The sequence below is a fragment of the Ursus americanus genome, chromosome 21 (genome assembly GCF_024610735.1).
Source record: "Ursus americanus isolate L20-20 chromosome 21, mUrsAme1.1.p, whole genome shotgun sequence".
In the NCBI taxonomy this organism is placed as follows: domain Eukaryota; kingdom Metazoa; phylum Chordata; class Mammalia; order Carnivora; family Ursidae; genus Ursus; species Ursus americanus.
This window is the reverse complement of record NC_142147.1, coordinates 31,146,908-31,169,190: the sequence shown is the minus strand read 5'-3', so window position 1 is coordinate 31,169,190 and position 22,283 is coordinate 31,146,908. Positions and strand designations below refer to the sequence as shown.

Below are 22,283 nucleotides of genomic sequence, written 5' to 3'. Positions count from 1 at the left end.
AATTAAAAACAATACAAATCAATGGAACATTTCTACTTTGCAATATGTCATGTCCGAGAGGCCTGACCTCCTGGGCTCAGCCATGGAATAAAGACACCTCCGTCCATGAGATGATGGTGAACTGAGTCGGGGCAAAGTAGCTAAGGAGGAAATAACAAGCCTCTCTAAGGACAAGCCTAAAACCCTCAGAATCGGCTGTCACCGTGCAATGGACATCAGCCTCTCACTCAATTGACAGGCCTTCCTCCGGCTATAGGATCCTGACTGTAATTACAGGAAAGGCCATACCATAAAGATGGGGGGAGGAGCTAATTGACAAAAAGTTCAATGCGCTGACTCAAGGACCTATGGCCAAGCTTTCAGTTTCTTTTCCTTAAAAAGCCACTGATGTACAGCCCATTAAGCCACGACCGTGCAAACTCAGGAGATGCAGTATTTTCAAGCGAAGCACATGTGCGAGGCTCACACACAAGACTCCTGGCCTTTGCATCAGAATGGTCTTTGCAGTGCTTCTGCCCAACAAAAGAATTTTCAAGAGACACAAAAGTGATTTGTTACTGGCTTTGTTTTCTTTTGTTTGCTTATTGCTTTGTGTTCGTTTCATGTTTATTTATCAACCCATCCAAAATGCAAAATGAAAGACTTGGCCTTGAGCTTCAGCCCTCCCTTAATCCTCTGGTTCCCAACTTTGTGGCCTTCCGATCACCATAAAAGGCTGGAATCCAGGCTCTGCTCAGTGAGGAAGTGTGCCACTCATCTACACAAAGGGAGAGGAAATTAAGGATGGCCACTTAGCATGCAGTGGGTAAGAACACAGACTTTTACAGGGTCAGATGACTATCTCAGCTGCATGCTCTTGGCCTGGTTACTTATCTTCCTTGTGCCTCAGTGTTCTCATATCAAAAATGGGAATAGGATCATGTCAAGGGGTTAATTTAAAACACACAGAAAAGGTGCCATGTATTATGTAAGTATATGCATATACGTATGCGGCTAGTGTTATACAAGTGTGAGCTGTATTTATTATGTGGTTTTTCACTATCATGTCATTAACGAGAACTCATAAAACAAATGATTCTCTGTAAACACCCCAAAGATATTTTACAAATAAGCCAACTGACACTGTGGCAAGAATGACCTAATGCAGTTGCTCTTCTCTGCTAGAAAAGGAAATAATGAACACACGTATCAATTACCCACAGCAGTGGACATAGCTCGATGCAACAGGTATGTTCCTGAAACGTCGTGTGTGTAAACCAAATTATACTTCCAATCAGCTGGGTAAGCTTGCCGTTGCAATGGATTTTGCAACGAATCCTTAGTGTTCCAGGGAAGCTTCCAGACCAGAACTATGCTAGACACCTGTTCCGATACACAAATGCTTAACATAGGACATTTTCTTATGGTTGTAGAATGAGCATCAAGCCCGGGCAGACAAGGGAAATAGGAAACCTACATAATTCCCTTAGGTAACTGGTTCAAAGTTTTTCACACTTCTTCCAGAAGGAAGGCCAAGCTCTGACAGGAAAACATCACTGAGAATCAGATTCCCAAAGGTGTGACCACTGCACAGGGGGCCAGTCTGTACTCTGCAGGAAGAACTATGATGCTTTTATCAAAGTATCATTTTGCTAGGATGGTAGATAAGGAGTATCTCCCACACTGACTCCATGTGGTTAGTAACGGTTACTTAGAGCAGTGTGCTGAGGACTGATTACTGATGTCTGTCACGGGTAACAGGACTTGGGACGCCAATGCGTGCACGCCGCGTACTGACCATCCCCATACTCCCAGCGCATAAGTATTCAATATATGAGGGATAAAGTTTCTGATTATTTGTCAAAAGGCTACAAACTGAAGGAAAAGATACATTTTGATATGATGATGCATATTCTCTCAGAACCAATTACCTTCTGAGTTACAACTCCGTAAGTTATTGCAAATTATTCAGGACACATAAACACCACAATAAAATTTCCCTAAGCCAATATATAAAGAAAATTCCAACATAAATCTAGTCTCACTTGGGAGGTAATAAGGGAACATGAATTCTGTAAACACCGCCTAGTAACAAATCTTGGGCTATGACCCCGAGGTCAAAGGTCAGAGCCCTTCTCTTATTGTCATGGTTCTAGATGTAGCAAAGCACTCTTACATTATACAAAATCAACCCAACATGGATCAGACGTTGAATATATTTGATTCCAACACACTGTCAGGTGGGTTTTACATATGATGATTAAGGTGAGGCGAGGGAGTTACAGGAACGGGCTGAATTGCTAAAGGGTCTCGGACGTGGTCCCTCAAGTGGAAGATGTCATCGGTAGTTTGCCCAATGGCTAGTGGATAAAAAAGAAACAAGAAATGACACACACACTTTCAGATTACATGTTTTCTTCATGACTGTGTGCCTGATAACAAGTGCCTTTCTCCGTTTCTACTGGCCTTGGGCTCAAGCCTTCCCATTCTGTGCTTTGGGAAAGTATCACTTGCTACATTCAGATGTTCCAGTTGCAGGGAGAAAGCCAGTTGACTGTGTTAACCAAAAGCAGGTGTGCTGCAGCATCTCAGTGAAAGATGGAAAGGAAGCACAATGGCTGCGGGGGTGGGGGTGCTTGGGTCTCCAGAGGCATCTGGTGCTCCACCTCTCCTCCAATGACTGTTATTCAAAATAGTTTCATATGCTTACATTTTCTCCTGGGGTTTCAAATTCAGCCCTCACCTTCCAGCTTGCAAATAAGGAGACTCCAGGTGTGAGTCAGCGATTCTGAGTTTGATTGGATTTCGTAATCACTCCCACACACATGCAATGCACCCTCTTATACTTCACTGAAAACAAGGCACTGAGCAGCATTAGGTCTTAAACACAGATCGACATGAGGGAAAGGAGAGAATTAAATTCAACTACTGTTCACTGAGCACCTAATAGGTGCCTGGTCAGGGTTAGAAATGGAATAAGGCACAATCCTTTTTGCCAACGAGCGAGTTGTGCAGTGGGGAAGATGACTGTGTGACTGGACAATCATGGCAGGGACAGATCCACCGTATCAGGGTAGCACCAGGGAGGGGGTGACCAGCTGTCTAAGTGAGTACAGCTCTGGGAAGGTTTCATAGAAGATATGATGCCAAGAACTGGGTTTTGAAGGATGAACAGGAGTTTGCCAACAGACAGAGAAGCTGAGACCCAGGTGAGGGCAGAGCTGGCACCAGTAATTCAGCCTGGCGAGCTTAGCTCGGTTTGGCTGACACACCAGGTTGGCCAGTGTAGGGAAGGGGAAAGAAAGGGGGCTGCAACAGGTGCCTGGGGCCAGGTGAGGAATTTGTGAACCAAGCCAAAGAGTTCACAATGACTCTTTTGCATGGGCTCATTGTACTTTTATTTTATGAGCTCTTATAATGAGTCCTGTTTGGCAGTAGGGCAAATGGTGATGGGGGAGGATTCTGAGCCACTGAATTCACTGAGTATCTGAGTGCTTACATTGGGGAAAAGAAGCAGAAGGTTGGTAAGGAATCCCCATACTTAAGGAGTCATCATACTTTGCTGCAGGATATGGAACTGAGGGCAAAATGGTTGGACGTTCTGGTGGGTGCTTTCCAATTCAAAGAAGGACATCTGAACCATTACAGGGATTTTCATTTCATTTGGCCTCTACACAATGTCCCTGTCTTGTCTCTCCTCTGCTCACAACAAGCCAGAAGTCTGAAACTAGTCCAATGTTGGGAACAACCGAGTGTTCAGGATCTTCTTGTGGAGAGTGTAAATCAATTTATGGGCACAACAGCAATGAGCACAAGACAATTCCACGAATTCTGAGTGCCAAAGGAGCCCAATGTGATGACCGAAGACAAAGGGAACCACACAAATACATGCACATTAATAACAGACCAGGTCACTTTAAAAGAGACTAATTAGACCTGAACGTTAGTATACTGCCAAGTTATTAACATGTCACACACCATCAAGTACTTTCAGCATGCTTCTACTCGTTCACGGCCGATGAGCATCGTGACCGTATACTATCACCTCGCTATTTACCTTGTGTGTCCTTGATAAGGAAAAGTCAACCCAAAATAAAAGCAAACCCACACCCTGACCAAGAAAAAAAAAATTTTTTCCCCAATCTGAACAAATCGTTTAGTGTAAAAATAAACAGAACTAGAAATTGTCTCTAATAAACTAATATTAGTCTCCCCAGAGGGTTAATTATGTCGCTCTGTATTTTAAGAAGAATGTAAATTGCCAGTTTCAACAGATGTTCTTTTAAAAGAATTGGTTATCTGGGAAATGATGGGTCTTTGTTAGAGCTTACCCCAGCGGAATATAAACATTAAAATCATCCGACTATCTGTCAGCCCCCTCCTCCTCCAACAACTGCTACCCACACCAACGACACACCCTTTGGTTATCAGCAGCTTGGGTGACAAGTGCCCCATCCAGCACTGTGGTCTCAGATAGAAGACAACCTGTTCGGAGGGTTTCCAAACACTCCCTCCCTTTTGACCTCGTGAGGACCCCACAGTGGCAGCTTCCCATCATTACAAGCCCCAGTTTGGGTGTTCACCCATGGTTATTTCCATCTGACTCTTTTACCCTGGAGAGCAGGGCTGTGCACTTGTGCAGAACCAGAGTTAGAACTTTGCAGAAATACTAGTCCTTTCCAGATTCAGTTTAGATAGTCAAACATGTAACACACACATTACACACATGCACATATACATACTCGAAAATTTCTTTCCAGGGAGGAATGAAACTTTAAGCATCACTGGAGAAGTGGTTAGAAGCAAAAAACTCAGAAACCTCCCTACTGCTTTCTCTCAAACGGCATTTTGTAGACACTGAAATGTAATGTTACCAGGTTCACAGAGTGAGGGCTCCAGCTTGCGTATCCAGCCTACCGAAGAGAGAAAATGCCCTTGGTGTGGCAGTTCATTATTCCACAGTGAGACTGCTACTGGCCCGGATGTACGGAGAGAACATGTGCGCTCACGTAGCGGCCCACCATCATGTGCAACCGCCAACCTCACCCGACCTAGCTTCATTATCATCCTGGTTTGACTCACTTTGCAGATAGGAAAACTGAGGCTGGCTGAGATTAATGACTCCTAGGAAAACTTAACAGAATGTGCTTTTGCTATTGATTCACTAGTAACAAGCATGAAATCTCGTCTCAGCCAGAAAGGTAAGCAGATAACTATTGATCTCTTTAACTGTTTCTGAAAGGGCCTACTCACTGTAGGATTTAGGCACTGTGAAAAGACCAGGAGGTCTTCTGTCCTATTGGCAGGCCCAGTCACGGCAGCCTAGTGTCAACACTTGAGGGAGTGCCCACCCGGTAGTAAGACGAAAAGAACAGCACCAGTGAGGGTGGCTTACGCAAGGCCTTCTCTGAAACACAGCTGAGAAAGACGCTGAATGTTCATCATTTAATCTGATCACCCCTGCTACTCTGCCATGGAGACATCCTTATGTCCATTCAACAGGCGAGGAAACTAACACTCAGAAAGGTGAAATCAATTGCTCCAGGGTCACCCAGGTCCTAAGTGACCCACAAAGAACATTCCAGCATTTGCCTGACTCACAGCTTGCCCTATTTCATCACACTCACTGTCTCAGATGATGCCAGAGGAGCACAGAATTCCCACAGTGCACCCCCCACAGCTGCTCCAGAGGCTCTCAGATCAGCTACCTGAGGACCCAGGTACAAGGCAGGGATGGCCAGGAATGTATCCCATCGTGTTCAGATGTCCTACTGGCAGACTCAGCTGGAAAACCAGAAAGTCCCATGTCTGCAGAGGAAAACCCAGGAAAAGCTCAACCTCAGCCCTCCTGGAGTGGAAAGCAGACACCACTGTGTAGGTTAAACACAGCGTGATTCCAGGGGCACCTTTCAGCTAGACTAGGATATGAATGGTGCCACCAGAAGCCAGCTATCAAAACTTGCTCCACTCCTGGGAGAGAGCTTGGAGAATCCAAGGAGCAATCCCAAAATTTATTCTGCACTAACAGCTGAGACTGTGTCAACCTGAAGGATATCAGGATAAGGAGCATCCTCTGCATAGACTCATTTCCCATAGCCCCTCCATCCCCAGCCAAGGGCAGCAGGAAGTTCCATAAGGCACACTCCCCAGGCCCCAGAGAGAGAGCTGCGTACTCCAGAGCTCAGAAAGCAGAGCAAGCAGCAGTCTGAGAAAGAAAAGGCCAGCTCCACCCACTCTGCAGGGCCCTTTTCTGATTATGTTCACACTTCTGCTAGAGCCTGGGGTATGTGGGCTAGTGGCCCCTGGAGAGAAACACTGCTTTTCCCCCTCCAGCCTAGGTCCCCTGGGCAGAAGCTGATTTGGTGACGTAAAGTTACTTTATTCCTAATTCCAGTCATGTGGAGGGCTAGAGGTTACTGGAAACCAGAGGGAGAGGGGGTTAAATGCAATGAAACAATCTCTATTTTTCCTTTCCTGTATGCTCTAAATAGTTAAGAACAGTGGCTCTAGAATGTGTGTTTTGCCCTCCTCCCCACAGAGGGCATTTGACAATATCTGGGGACATTTTTGATTATCCCTACTTGGAAGGAGGGGTTGCTACTAGTATCTAATGGATAGAGGCCTGGAATACTGCTACACATCCTTCCATGCACACAACAGAAGCCCAAAACAAAGAATGATCCGGCACTGAATGTCAACAGTACCGAGGCTGAAAAAGAACCCAGGCTACCAGGAGCTCTGGCAGCAAGTCTCCGAGAGAGAATAGGCAAGCCATGACTTTGAGTTTTCCAAAGCCTGAGCGAATGGTGGTCCTAATGTTATCATGCTATGCAAAGATGTCACATTAATAAGTGACTCCCTTCAAACGTGTGGGCTGGTCCTTAATAGATCTCATTAGTTCGGATTAGTAGATGGGATGCGGAGTTGTGCAAACAATTCCCAGAGGCTCAGCTCTGCTGACGCATCTGTTTTTCAGGGGGGAAAAATAACCACATTCCTGCTTTAGTCATTCAGGGAAACCTAGCACCTGCCTATATCAACATGTTCGGGATGAAAAAAAAAAAAAAACACAACCTGAAAAAAAAAAAGAGATAAATTATTTATCCAGCATAAATATTAAAGAAAATTGCAAAACATAGTCTGGTGTCACCATGCTGTTGTTACAGAATCATCTCGTTATAGCTTCTGGCAAAATACTGTTGTCCTTAATATCAGTACAACAGAATCGTCTGAGATGTACCAGTCAGGGTACAAGTGTCTGCTTGCTGTCGAGGACACTTAGCAGCATGCCAACTGGCTCGTCACGCCCCAGTGGAAAATGGTGCAGGGATGCCCTGTTAGGAATGAGCCTGAATTAGCAATAGATCATGAACTTCATCCGAACCCAGGATACAATTTAAAACTGGCAGTCAGTCAAACACACGGCGGTGTGGGGGCAGCGGATCTCCCCGACTCCAGAGAGCCAACGGCTACATCTCCAGGAATCTGATGAACGTTGTTGGACATGCCATCTGCTAGACATTACATGACATAAACTCACAATTAAATAAGCTCTAGGAGAAAACAATGGCAAGAAATACTCAAAACGCAATACTTCTGAGTAATTACAGTGAGCCTGGCTGTTTGGCTGCTCCTGAGGTCGTGTCTGTTGTGTCTGTAGAGTGGCAGTAACTGGATGGAGTGTATACAGAGCGACGCGGGATGCGCACCGCCACGTCTTGTAACTTCCTGTTGGCGGTGGCATATTCACACTGCGGTCAGCAGCGAACGCTGAAAACCCGAGCCGGTGGCCCTCTCCGAGAGCCAGTTGTCAGCCACTCGCCAGCACACCGTCACAGACCCTCAGCCCCACCCAGACGTGAGGCCCGGGAGGCGCAGTCACAAAGGGAGTTGTTTTCCAACCAAGCGTCTCTTGTTCAAAGTTTAGCAAGCTCTTTACGGCGGCGACACAGGCTCCTAGGTAACCAAGAAGTTTAATAAATCCATATGATGATAATTAAACACTGTAAATAATTTATCTGCTGAAGCTTCCTGGCTGGCCCGTCCTGCCTTTGTAGGAAGGTGATCCATGCTGACATTCTGAATAAGGTTGGCAAAACAAGTGCAGCGAGGAGTGGTGGGGGGAAGTAAGTTTGCTCTCAATAATGTATGAAGCCCCATGCTGGGGAGAGGGATCCTCGGAAAAGCGGCTCTGTGGCAATCTGTTCTTTCATCTGGAGCCGGCTTCGAGGCGAAGGTGCTGCCCCGCATCAGAAGCACAATCGCTCGCTTGTAAGCAGATGTCCTTCACGTGGTGGGCAGCGCTCTTTCAACACAGCTGAACAAACGCACGCCGCAAGACGGCCCCCCTCACCATCACCGAAAGAACACTGTATATATTAATTTAGCAGGTTGTTGAATAATGCTTGGAAGAGGGATTTATGAAGTAGAAAAATCATGCGGTGAGGCAAAATGACTTTCCAACCAAATGGGAGGAAGAAAGGGGGTTCGGCTTCCAGGGAGGATGAAATGGAAAGAGCCTAACGGAATCCCACCCCCAAAGACAAACCCGAGACCGGGCTACCCAAGGAGTCAGGAATGGCCCAGTTGGGCAGGCCCGATGCAAAGTCATAATTTGCCATCCGCTCCCCAAGAGGCTGTGTTTAACAAAACTGCTACAGTCTGGTTACAGCGTCCAGCTGGGGGAGGTTGTACAGGTGTGGGGACACGAGGTATGCGGGGACTCTCTGCACCGGCCACTCAAGTTTGCTCTGAGCCTAAAACTGCTCTGAACAATAAAATTTACTCTTTTAGAAGTGCATGTAGCCCTAAGCCCTGTATTCAGCTGACTTGTTTCCTTTCTGCTTGGGAACTGGTATGGAGTCTTCCCACAGTTGTCCCAGCTTACTTTGTGGGGCACGCTCAGGTCCAAGGCAGCCCCGCTCAGCTGCTACTTTGCCCGTCTGGGCTGGGTCAGTCAGCCCCAGCATGGGGGCAGAGGAGAGCACAGGGCTCATCCAGGCACACCAGCTTTGTGGGGGGAACGGGCATCCTGAAAAGCCAGTGGAAAGACTACCCCCAGGAGGCAGCTGTTAGAGAAATGGAGACAAAGGCGTTATGCCTTCAAATTCTCCTCCCTCTGCCCCCATCCATCTTCCAGAACGGTGACAGAGGGACAGCTTCGGCAAACTCGATCATTTCTTTGAGGCTGACAGAATTTGGTCCACTTCCTATATGTCATTTTTTTGGGGAAGGACTGTCTATTTTACCTAAGGAAAGTAAAAGTAGCAATCTGCTGAGCGAGCCCAACCTTTAAAGCCCTGCCTCCACTTCTACACACAAATACGATTGTTTTCCACCTTGATAATTATTAAATTGTGGTGTAAAACCCAACTTCTGCTTAAGTATGCGTGATTATTAGAGTACAAGTCAATTGTGGATAACACACAGATATAAATGCAGCTAATAAGTCTTACTGTAATGATTAATCAATTTATGAATACATTATTTAAACTAATAGCTCAGGTAGGGTATCTTAAACAAGTTACAGAGGACATCGACCAATTCAAATACCAGCTGCCAGATCAATAGCAAACTGTAAGTAAACTCTGGGGAATAGGTATACTTGCAAAAAAAAAAAAATAGTCTGCAAACAAAAGGGTCTTAGATGAAGGAAATCTACAACAATTTCAATTTTTTAAGACAAACACACAGCACTTTATTATATGTCAGAGCTTAAAGGGAAAGGTAAAAGAGTGTATTACTACAAATTCGCTCCCTTTACATCCTATGTAGTCGTAATTGAGGGCAGCTCATACAAACATATGTTTACACAGACTTTTGCATACATTTGCAAATAGAATTTATTGAAGTTAACTTTGATTCCTTAGAAAAAATTATACATTGGGTTCTTTTCCTCGAAAGGTGGCATATTTATTTATCTACAAATGTCCCTCTGTGGACTAAAGGTGGCATATTTGTTTATTTATCTACAAATGTCCCTTTCACAGAAAAAAATATATATATATATTTTATATATGTATATATATTTGAGACACACATATATATATGTCTAAAAGGTAAGAGTAACAGTCTTCTCGAAAGGGGCCCATGTGTCTAATGATACACCAGGGTACACCTGCTGTGTCAGAGCCACAGAGGTCCCCCCACTGAGAACCACAAGGGGGGTTTTGTGAGCCAAGCAAACCCTAGAGTTTTAGTTCTCTCCCTTCCCTGTTTTTGTTTGTTTGTTTGTTTAATTAAGACTAATTAATGTGAGTTTAATAAATAAACCAAAAGGGCCTTGATTTCCAAAGGTGTGATATTTTATCACAGTTACAAGTGATGCTGCATTTTAAAAAAATTAATTAGTTATCTTGTGAGGCCGGCCACACATTATTGAGTAAGTAACAGCGGCTAAGTGAAACAGATGAAATATTGGTAAGCGATGCAGCCCACAGTATAAGTATGTGAAAGAGGTCAGAGGTTAATCCTTATTGATTTTCCGAGTCTGCGTACAGCACCGCTGGGAAAGGCCGGTTCTGTTGGCAATCAGCTAGCACAAATACATTATAAATCTTACTGTCCACCTTCACTGATCAGTGCCACTTACTTCCTTCACTAAAGACCATTAAGAAACTACTGGAAAAAAAAAAAAAATCTACCCAAATGCAGGTAAAAAGGAAAGCATTTTCAAAGTCTCCCATGTCAAAGAATGCTTTGCAGATGGAGGACTTCCCTGAAAGCTGAGGCACACTTCCTGGGGGCTGGCTGGTCTCTCCCGCAGAAGGGGGCACGCAAAAACACAGTGCATTTTTCACAGGGCTTCAACACCACATCAGAAACATCAAAGTGGCTTTCACCTTTGAGTGCCTGGGAACAGTAGAATGAACAGAAGGAACGAAACGCTCACTGACGTGGATGGAGGTATCTCCATCCTGGTTTGGTGTAATTTCAGCCTTGGCACAACCTTGACGCTAACCAAGAGTAAGCCTCAGGGACCCTCAGGTTCACAGGCTCCCCCCAGAATTCTGCACCAAAATGTTTTACCCTTTCCTAAAGTGGTCCCCCGACATGCATAGCTTCCATTCCCACAGACTGGGATGCTCACCGCCAACCCACTTCCAGGAACATCTATGAATGGCCCTTTCTTTTTCAGGCCTTTCTCTTAACAGAGGATGCCATACGTCTCCTGTGGGCCTGGCACTCTCACTGGGCACAGCAGAACAGATGAGTAAGATGGGGTCCCTCCCCAGAAAAGTGAAACACATGTTCTTCGTCAGATGGTTAACTCTCATACAACATGTTCCTGGGAAACAGTCTTGGTGCTAATAGGGGGTAGTTGTGCTAATAGGCACTTTGTCACTGACCATCTGTGTGACACGGAGCCAATTACTTAACCTCTCTGAGCCTCGGTTTCTTCACTGTAAGAAGTGAGGATAATAATAGCAGCCACTTCACAGGGTGGTTGGGAGATGAGAAATCACATGTAAAAAGCACTTAGCACAGGGCCCAGTAAGCATTCAATAAATGCCAGTTAATTAAAAAAAAAAATGTGGAGCTATTCGACATTGGAAAAACCAAGTGACCTCTTTCACCTCTGTTTCACTAATAGGGATTACAGAATTATGATGTAAAAAAATATGGCACCATCTGTTCCACCACTCCATCCAAATACATGTGTCATATCTACCTACTTCTCAGAGCAGGCATCGCAGGAACAAGCAAGTTCTAAGTTATTACTATTCTTCAGACATGGACTTGTTTTTAAAGCTCTCAAAAAGCATATTAAAACAAAACATAGCAGAAATGTACATGTTGAGTAGGTCAGCATTAACCAGAGATACAGAGAGTTAAGAAACCCTTGGGGCAAGCGAGGATTCCCTTTTGGCACAGAAATTATGTATTTTATTTTAAAGTGCCAGCACCAGAAAGATGGATAGGGACGGTTCATAGATACACGTTATTTCTGCACGGTTTTTACGAACACAATTCTCCTATCATCTTCACAACACACACACACACACACACACACACACACACACACACACACACACACACACACACACTCTTTCTCTCTCACACATACATACATACATGCATACTCCCCCTGCCCTGAGCAAAAGATTTGGCATTCTTGAAAAAGTTCTGGGGAGTATTTCTAGAATGCAAGGAAAACCTCTATCTTTGCAATTTTCCAGACTTCTGTCAACTATGCTCAGTGCAATTATGTACCAGTGTCAGAATGCATTTTAAAAACCTTTGGATACCTTCAAATTAAGGGGTGGAAGGTGGGGAGAGCTCTCCCACAGTTAATGATAAACAAAGGTATACCCAGCAAAGTTCCTGTCAAAAGTTCAGTCTCTAAGCCATGACTCTTTGCTTCAATCAATGGGGTTTTTTTTTTTCCTTACAAAATGCCTTTCATTATTTTCAACTCTATTAAAAGGATGTTCTTCTAGTAGGCAGAGGATAAACAGAGCAGGACCCAAACGAAGAGGGAAAACCAAGACAGGAAGAGAACACAGATTCTGTTTTAAAAAAAGCATAAAGGGGGCGCCTGGGTGGCACAGCGGTTAAGCGTCTGCCTTCGGCTCAGGGTGTGATCCCGGCGTTATGGGATCGAGCCCCACATCAGGCTCTTCCTCTATGAGCCCGCTTCTTCCTCTCCCACTCCCCCTGCTTGTGTTCCCTCTCTCACTGGCTGTCTCTCTTTGTCAAATAAATAAATAAATAAATAAATAAATCCTTAAAAAAAAAAAAAAAAAGCATAAAGGTTCCAGACTGTTTTAACTGTGTACTTTTACCAGTAGGAAAAATTCAAGATAGATACTTCAGTAAGTGTCTATGGTGTTTACTCACAAATCATAAACTCGTATTCTATTAGCTATGATCACCAGGAATGATACAGGGTGAGATTACGTTCATCATTAAAAACAGTATTAAAAACAGTGTGTGCAACTGTGCATCTCTTTCTGCTAACTTAGATTTTGGGGTTTTTCACTGATTTCTTCTGTGTAACAAATGAAGGACTCATATTTCACTGATTTCTTCTTTGTAACAAATGAAGGACTCATATTAGGAGGAGCTGAACTACCAATGATGCCTTTTTTTTTTTTTTTTACTGCTTGCTTGTATTTGCATTATAAATATTATCTTCAAACATGGGTTTCTTTGCAGAATTTTTCTTAAGGCTTTTGCTTATTTTGCGACAGATGCTTTAGTTCAAGCCAGATAATCTAACGTCTCAATCCATTTAGCTAAGTACACATGGGGAAACCATGATTCATTTTCCAATGCTGAAAGTCCACAAGGAGCAGAGGCTCTGCCATGACCTCGTGCCTAGGGAAATATCCAGCCTTACTTCAGAATGCCTTGCACTCGGCTCCTCACTATGAGAGGACTGGGGAGGGCGCCCATGTCAACGTATCTGTAATTTTTGTAAAGATCAGTCTTCTTAATTGAGAGCCTGTATCATACAGCAGTTAAGACGAAGGACCAGGAGCTGGACCACCTGAGTGGAATTCCAATTCTGCCACGTCCTTACTCAGTATGCCTGTGTCCTCTGTAAAAATATGGATGATAGTACTACTTCATAGGATACTAAAAAGGATGATATATGGAAATATACGTAAAGCCTTTAAAAAGGTAGTACCTACCACCTGATATATGCATGGAGACATTTAATAACACATAGAGGAATTTAATGGATAAATGGAAGTTGTGATGTTTTCTTTTGGAACCCTAATGGGTCATTCTTCACACATTGGAGACTTCTGCTTTGGAGCAGAGCTATCCAATAGAGGGCTCTGCCATGACAGCAATGTTCCATATGAACATGAATATGGCAGCCACTGACCACATGTGGCTACTGAGCATTTGAAATGTGGCTAGTGTGGCTGAGCAACTGAATTTTTTATTTTAATTAATCAACTTTAATTTAAATAGCCAGAGGTGTCTAGGGGCTATCCTACTAGACAAAGAAACTCCAGAAGGCTAACTATTCTGATACTCTATAAAATGCAGCTCAATTCCATAATCCATCAGTTGCCTCAGATAAAATATGGCTGCTTGGATGAAATTAAGCAAGCTTGCTTCTGGGCTCTGAAGCCAAGAGAAGCATCACTTCTAGCTTCTCCGTTCTCTTACATGCCTCAGTTTCTTTGTCATTGGTTATACTGTCTTTAGGAAGAGGCAGTGACTGGGGGCACTATTGGGTCAACACTATTGGAGGCTTCTAATTTGTGCTGTTTGGGCTTTTCCTAGCTCATCCTAGCTTTCCTTCCTGGTATGGAATTCTGAATCCTGCCTGTGGCCACTGTGCAGGCTCCCGGGCCAGATACTTACACCACTTTATTTGGTTCCCTGGCCCCTGTCCTCAACTTGCAGAGGACTGCCCACATTCTACAGATGGTCCTCTGTGTCAACCCTCCCTATGACAATGGCCACACGATTCTTGGGAGGCAACCAGACCAATGTCAATCTATTCTAGGGAAAAGGATATGTCATCTCCATTTTTACTAGGTAAAGTATCTTCTTTTATACTGTCAAACCACAAAGAAGTATTTCTCTACAGTAGTGTTAGTTTTATAAGTTATAAAGTCTAAATACACTAGAGTCATAAGTAAAAAAAAGCTTATTATCATGAATGTTATAATTATTACATTATAATGAATGTTATGGGCTCAAGGCTGAGTAAGCCCAAGGCTGAGTTAGGTCTGTTTCCCTTTGTTAAATTTATTTGCCTATGTCTTTGTCTTCCCCACTAGATAATGAGATTCTTGAAGGCAATGACTGATCCAAATTTAAATTCATCTCCCTAATGTCTGAAGTAGGACCTGACACATAGCAGGTATTCAATACATACTGGATGGGTGAATAGATGGATGGTGGGTTGATGGATGGTGGATGATGGATAGATGGATGGATGGTGGATGAACAGTGGGTGGATGGATGGATGGTAGACAAATAATGGGTGGATGGATGGATGGTGGGCAGATGGATGAATGGATGGTTAGATGGATTGATAGTGGATGGATGGATTGGGGATGATGGATAGAAGGATGGATGGATGGATGGATAATTGGATGGACTGATGGTGGATGGATAGATGGTGGATGATGGATGGATGCATGGTGGGTGGGTGGGTGGGTGGGTGGATGGATGGTTGGATGGACTGATGGTGAATGGATGGTGGGTGGGTGGATGGATGGATGGATGGTTGGATGGACTGATGGTGAATGGATGGTGGGTGGGTGGATGGATGGATGGATGGTTGGATGGACTGATGGTGGATGGATGGATGGTGATGGATGGATGAATGGTGGATGGATGGATGGAACTATGTAGTGCTGAACAATATGTTAATCCAAACAGAGAGAAAGGAAACAATTCAAATACTTTGCCCTTCTTACCAAGATTTGTTTTTTTTTTTTCTTTTCTTTTCCAAATACTCTTATCTTACTGGAAACAAACAGAGCATTGCTAAATCCTACTTATGTTTTAAGGAACCCTGGATACACAAGTTTGTGGCTCATACAGCCATGAAATGTATGCTCCATCGATCATAAGAGGCCAGTAACGTCTACAGAATGACAAAATGAAAGGAAAAAAAAAGAGGCCATGATAGAAACATCAAAACCAAATGAAATACTGAAAATAAGTTAATGACATTACATTATAAATTCAGCTTACTCAGAAAGGACTTGGCCAAAGGAAGGAGAGAAACAGAGAGAGAGAGAGAGAAACACACCTCACCACCAGGACCGCCGTCTAGTTTGAACTGGTGAATTGCTGAGCACACACTGCATGCATATTCATAGGTACCACAGGAAACTGAGCACCTTTGGAACCAGCATTAAAACTCTCTCCGGCCAGCGAGTGCAGCGAACCAGTAACTCAACAGCCCCCTTGTGGCCTGGAAGAATTAATGCAGCTTCTGAAGGGATGAAGGTTCTTCCTGGAGTGGGGTGGGACATGGGGAGGGGGCATGGAGCCTTTGAGAGGAGGGGGATACCACCAAACGAACCACCTGTAAAGGTGTTCCACTCAGCCCTGTTTTGTGAAGGGAGGGCAGCACTTTTTCCTTCCAGAGTGTGAAAAGGAACCCCAGTAAATACGCCTGTTCAAACTCACACGTGCTTGAAGAAGAAACAGATCAAATGAGCTCAGTATTCCCATTTAAAAATATCATTTAAGGGAATTTTAAGCTGTCTGAGAAGATGGATACACTGTGTTTGTTTTCTACATTAATGAGCTATAAAAAGAATGGAATAGGCCATAAATACAGTATTTTGTAACAGCCTTTACTAAAAATGCTACTACTTGTGTTTATCATTTATATCCTTGTATACAACCTCAAAATTGATTACACTTTAAACCGTACATAACTTGCTGTGTTTTTCATTTTGTGCTATACTACAAACATTTTTATAACTCAGTTAATATATTCCATATTTTGTGTTCTTATTGATTATGAATATTTCTTTAGGGGATTTTATTGCTTTTAAAATAACAAATGTTAGGTATTAAAAAATAGAAAAACCTATTGCAGCCTTTATATTTTTCTTTCCCCTGGTAATTCTAATACATACATTTTAGCGCAAACATAACCAGAATATCTTTCTCTGTATCTTTTATACTTCCCCACACTAAAATTTAAAATCTCCTAATATAGTGCACAGTAAAAGAATCAGACTTCTCAAAGGAAACCCGCCATTTAATGTGTCGGACTTGAATTCATAATCCCTTCCTTCTACAATTAAAAAATTAAAGTGCCAAAAGATTATCCGCACGTAACACGATGGTTTTACATCAAGCATATATTATCTTTACTAATTGCCATTTCCGTTTATTGGCTGAAATATGATTTATATATATGATATGATTTCACTATTAATTATCAAATTGAAAAAAATAAAATCTCACATTATAAATTCTCTCCTGGAAATTAGTTTTATTATTTTTTCCATAATCCTATCACACAAGCTATAAGTGCACTGCGGCATGAACACTTTAATTTTTCCAGTTAGTTTTAAGCAAGCCCAGAGGTGAGGTTTAATAAGGATCAATGGCACTTTATCTGGGACAGGGCCTCTTCACAGCATGCAAATTACACAGTAACACTTAAAAAAAGAAATAGATTTAATTAAAAAAAAAAAAAAAGTAGAACCACAGGCTCTGGAAATTCAATTAAAGGATTTATGCAAAGGTTTGCTAGGTTTTTATATGCAGTTACTGCTTACATAATGAGCTTTTCATATTAAAAATCAATAGGTAATCTAGACTAGAAGATCATCCCCTTAAATACATTTTTGAAATCAATTTGAAAAATAGTCCATCAACTGCTTGTGACTACTCTTGCTGCTTCGATTACACTAAAAGCAATATTTAGATTGTAAGACGTGCTATGGAATATCTATGCTTGGATATTGCTTTCAAGGGCTCTTATACTTTTGAGTGGCTAAGATGATCACCTGGTAATTCAAGATTGTGTTAAATGTATAAATAATTTATTTAATTACCAGCAAGAGCCTATACACACAACCTCGTAGTATGTATAATGGTTAAATGAAAGGAAAAAGAGAAGAAAAGAAGGATCTGAAGGAGGAAGGGATAGAGGGAAGGAAAGGGGAGAGAGGCAGAGAAAGAGGGGGGAAAATGAAAGAGAAAAGAACACAACAACCTCTTCTGAATTAGTCCTTTTGCTATCTCAATTGCCTATTGTGTGTTGGCTACTTAGCGCTTGGAGATATGCATTTCACTTTAAAACTCATTTAGGCCTTCAACTAAGGAAGCAATTAGCTAGAGCTAACTTAGGCAGACTTTTCATCCTCTGTGATAATGGGGGACAGGTCTTGAAATGAACTGAAAGCCAATGGTCCAATTCTGTCCAGTAAGTTCACAATCCGTCCCTCCCAGCCACAATTTCACCACATTTGGTAATACCTAGAACAAGGGAGACAGGTTTCCATGGGCCATTCCTGGCAAACTAGGAAATGATCTTCATGGACAGAGAAATGAACTTTTGGTTCATCAAAATGAAAAGCATGGCTCGAGTTATCCCAATCCGAAGTCAGCCTCGTAAAAATGGGCCGACACTTGGCAAAGGACTCATTCATAACAAAACGACTTTACTCTCTTCTCTAAGACTCTGGGAAGAAATAAGCAAAATATTTACACCACCACATTTATCCATCTACCAAAAGTTCCCATCTCAGGAAAGGTGCTGCTGACAAGGCCAACCTGGGTGACAGAGGAGGGCCCAAAACAGTCCCGAGGATGTCCCTGGGCTCGGTACACAGGGCGGAGAAGACAAAGGCCAAGTATGAGACAGGGGGTCAGCTTCTGACGTCTGAGCTTCTGGTGCTGGGCTCCTGGTGGTTCCTCAGCACGGTTCCGCGCATTTGCTGTTACGAGCCTGCCTTTCTCTGTGATGTGCCTACCGCCATGCTGAGGGAGATTTGAAGGCCTGGGCGCCTAGAACCAGCTTCATCAACCTTCCATGCATGTACCTGACAGGCACTGGTAGAACGCCTAGCATGCGTGAGGCGCTGCCGTTGCCGTAACGGCTACAAAGACAGATCTAACATATCCGGCATGTTTACACGGGTTAGATATTTCGGTGCATGCCAAGTATTCTTTTTAAAAAATGTTATATTTATAAGGAAGAAATAAGAAGCAAAGGACTGAAAAAGAAAGCATACCTCGAAAAGGTTATGCTCGGTGAAAGAAGCCAGTCAGCAAGAACCACATAGTGCAGGACCCCATTTACATGAAATGTCCCGGAGACGCAAATCTGTAGTCACAGAGGAGATGAGTGGCGGCCTAAGGCTGGCGGATGGAGTGGGATATTGGGAGGTGACAGCTAGAAGGTGTAGGTTTTCTTTTTGAGGTAATAAAAATGTCCTAAAATTGATTGTGTTGATGGCTGTGTAACTTGGTGCATATATGGCAAGCCATTAAGTTGTACACTTTAAATGAGTGATTGTTTGGTATGTGAATTATATCTCAATAAGGCTGTTAGAAAAAAAAATAGGTGCAGTTATGGATGGTAGTCTGAATAGTAGTAGCTTCAAGGAAAGCGAACACGAAAATCTGAAAAGGAAGGAACCAGGTTGAAAAAAAATATGTATTTATTTCCTACCCCATGCCAATCTGACAAAGAAAATGTTTGAGCTTTCCCCATCTCTCCAGAACATCTTCTGTGCCCATCAGTTTATAGAGAGCATCCATCGGGGTAAGATGTGCAAATATCATGTATTGGCTTCCTGGAGAAAGGAGCTAAAATCAAAACAAGCAGAACCTTCCTATCGCATGAAATGAAAGCATCAGTGTAAAACGTCCCAGGTTAGTATGATCAAAATGTCAAATATGAAACCGTCTGTAGCAGTGTGAGAGGTGTTAGTAATGGAAGTTTGAACAATGTTAACACTTAAAATTTCAGAACCATCTCGATCCATAAATGTATAAAAGTCATTTTACAGTGTGCTTAACAGTCACGACCAAGAGCTGTTATAAAAGAAGATGCCCTCAATGTCACTTCATTTTCTTTTATTCTTATTATCACATTTAAATCTCTCTGTGAAAGTGGTCCTGATAGGTAGCTTTATTACACATGGCAAGACTATTCATTCTGAACAGAACTTCCTCCGAGGAGTTCACAGATACAGAGAGACCACTTTCCCCTCATCATCCCTAAATTATCCTGCAACTGCAGAACAGTGGAGCGGGGGCCAGCATGTTACGAGGACTCGGTCTGCTGTGCCACACGAAGGCTCGATAATCTTGAGGTGACTCTTTGTGGCCTGCAGAGAACCGCTGGTTGGCTGCAGGGGTCCTTAGCTAACACCTCACTACTGAACCTGTACAGACCTGGGAGTAAAGAGTGGGGTGGGCAGGGAAAGTCAGGGTCGGGCCCTGCTGCAGAGAAAGAATTCCAAAAAGTAACCCTAAGATCTGCAGCAGCATTGAGGGCAGGAACGCAGTCTGACCTTTCCTCACTTCATTGGGAGAGAAGGGGCCAAAATCTCTCCTTCATTGCCTCTGTTCACAGGTAAGTATGTCACTTAAACCAGGTGTTGGCAAATTTGTCTGGAAAGGGATAGTTGGTAAGTATTTTCAGCTTTGCGGATCACATGTCGTCTGTTGCAGCTGCTAGACTCTGCCATCATAATTCTATAGCAGCCCTGGACAATGCAGACATGGAGAAGCCAGGCTGTCTTCCAATAAAACTTTATTTATGGACAATCAAATTCAAATTTCATAAGGTTTTCATGTATCATGAAAGATTATTTGTCTTTTAATACTTTTACAGCCATTTAAAAATGTAAAAAGAACTCTGAGCTTACAGGTTACACAAAACCAGGCAGCGGGACAGATTTGGCACAAGGCTCTAGTTTGCTGTCTCCTGTGCTAAACCGCAGACTAGCCAGGAAGAAGTGGACCAGTAATCCACCTTCATTTGGGATGCATTCAGCCGCTACTCCGATAACAAAAGATCTCAATCTAGCAAACCCGATGGCATACATTCCAAGCTGGGTGCACTCCACAGAACAGCAAGATGATTTAGTTTCAGCTGACAAAAATTCACCTTCTACATTTTCTGAGTTTCTTCCTTAAGAAACAATTACCAAGGCCCCAAAGTTTTTATTATTTAAAAATGGACAAAGTGTTCAGGGCTGGAGACACGACAGCCTTGGTTTAGGAGCTATGAGGCTGACCAGGTTCGTTCTGGCCCTGCTGAGTAAGTCCATCGTTAATGCAACCGTTACAGGAATGGAATATGGGGCCAATCCTTTGCAGTGGTGCTTTGCAGTGGTGCTAAAACCCCATGGATGGGGTTTTAATTTGAAATCTACACAGAGACTGATTTTACAGTGTTACTGTTCCCTCTTTCTACTTTGATTTGTCATCAACCCTTGACCATTGGAAGCAGAGGTGCCTCAGAGTAAAAGGTGCACAGACTGGCATCATCATAACTGATTGGAATAATCAAAGGAATGGACTTACTAAATAAAGCACAGAGTCTACATTGTACTCTATTTCTAAAGAAGCATACCCGTAGTATATAAAGGATGTGTAGAATCAAAAACTGATAACTGTTATCTGGAATAGTTTTCGTGAATAGGAAAAAAACAACAACAACAACAAATTTGCAAATTGCTGTATTACAGAGCTCTAAAAGTTTACTTCCTAAGTCAGACATCTACCGCATGACGATGTTTACACGTTTCCTTGACATGGAAAATCATTCGTGGTAGCAGTAGTGGCAGTATCACTGTTCCTAACAGTATTATTTTGGTTAAGAGTGGTGGAAACCGTAGCCTGGTTCAGGTCAAATTATGCTCACGTACTAGCACCTATATATTTTCATCTTCCAACCAATGTGGCCCAAATACAGATCTTTAAATACCATGAGGCAATTACCATTAACATAGATGTGTCTCAGTACAAAGACACAGAGGAAAGGGGGCAATAATAATAAGAAAGTCAAGAAGTTCAAACATTGCTCCAGGTATTTCACACACAATGCAAAGTTCTGAGATCACCAAAACTGAAAAGTGCTGCTGAGAAAAATCTGAACAGCAAAGAAAGTCTTCCTACGCTAAAACTTGTCACTTTCTAGAAACATTGTACTCGAGTATTTCCCAAGTGAAGTAGAACACATGAGTATTTGGCATATGTTCAAGCAAACAAACGGGGTGAGGGACAACATGCATTCCCTAAGAATTCTCACCCCTGAGGATTATCCAGAATCTCTCTTAAACCTGTATCCCACACTCATATTGGTATGTTTATTAGTGGTTGATTGGCAGGAGGAGGGAGAAACAGACCCTGGATGAGGACACTTGCCTGACTGTGACAAAGCTGCTGACTCCAGGCTGTGGTCCTAGGGGGTGAGGGCCATTCTCTCCGCCATTCTTGTTGACTTTTCTCTCCTGTTTGTGGCTTCATGACAACAGGGAGGCAGCAGTGCCTGTCAGCATCAAATCTGCACTGCACAAAGGAAGAAACGGGGGCAGAAAACACCAGCAGCCCTGCCTTTTCATCCAAGACCAGAAGGTCTCCAAGAAGGCCTGGGCAGATTTCTGCTTGTACTTGTGGACCAGAACTGTCCTGCGGCCCTTCAGCTGCTAGGGAGGCCGTGGAATGGAGCAAAAATCCTCCTCCTGCTCTCCCTAGTGGGAAGTAGACCCTGGCAGTCGGCACAGTGGACACCAAGTATGGGCTCTTGCTTCCCCAAGAGGCTGACATCGTGGAGGGCAAGGGAGCACGGTACATTTATCTCTGGCCATCTCCAGGGTCATCCACATAAAGAACTTTGG

The 22,283-nt window shown here is 43.2% G+C and overlaps 1 protein-coding gene across 4 annotated transcripts in view; it reads right to left on the bottom strand.

Moving 5' to 3' along the window:
• WWOX (WW domain containing oxidoreductase) overlaps window positions 1-22,283 on the bottom strand; it is a 957,318-nt gene that overhangs the window by 596,172 nt on the left and 338,863 nt on the right. Inside the window, exon 9 of one of the 4 annotated variants that reach the window (XM_045796221.2) lies at window positions 1-22,283. This exon is cut by the window's left edge and continues 16,275 nt beyond it. The exons of the other annotated variants lie outside the window; for them this stretch is intronic. Within the exon in view, the coding sequence (XP_045652177.1) occupies window positions 22,137-22,283 (147 nt within the window). The 3' untranslated portion in view covers window positions 1-22,136. 4 annotated transcript variants of the gene reach the window in all.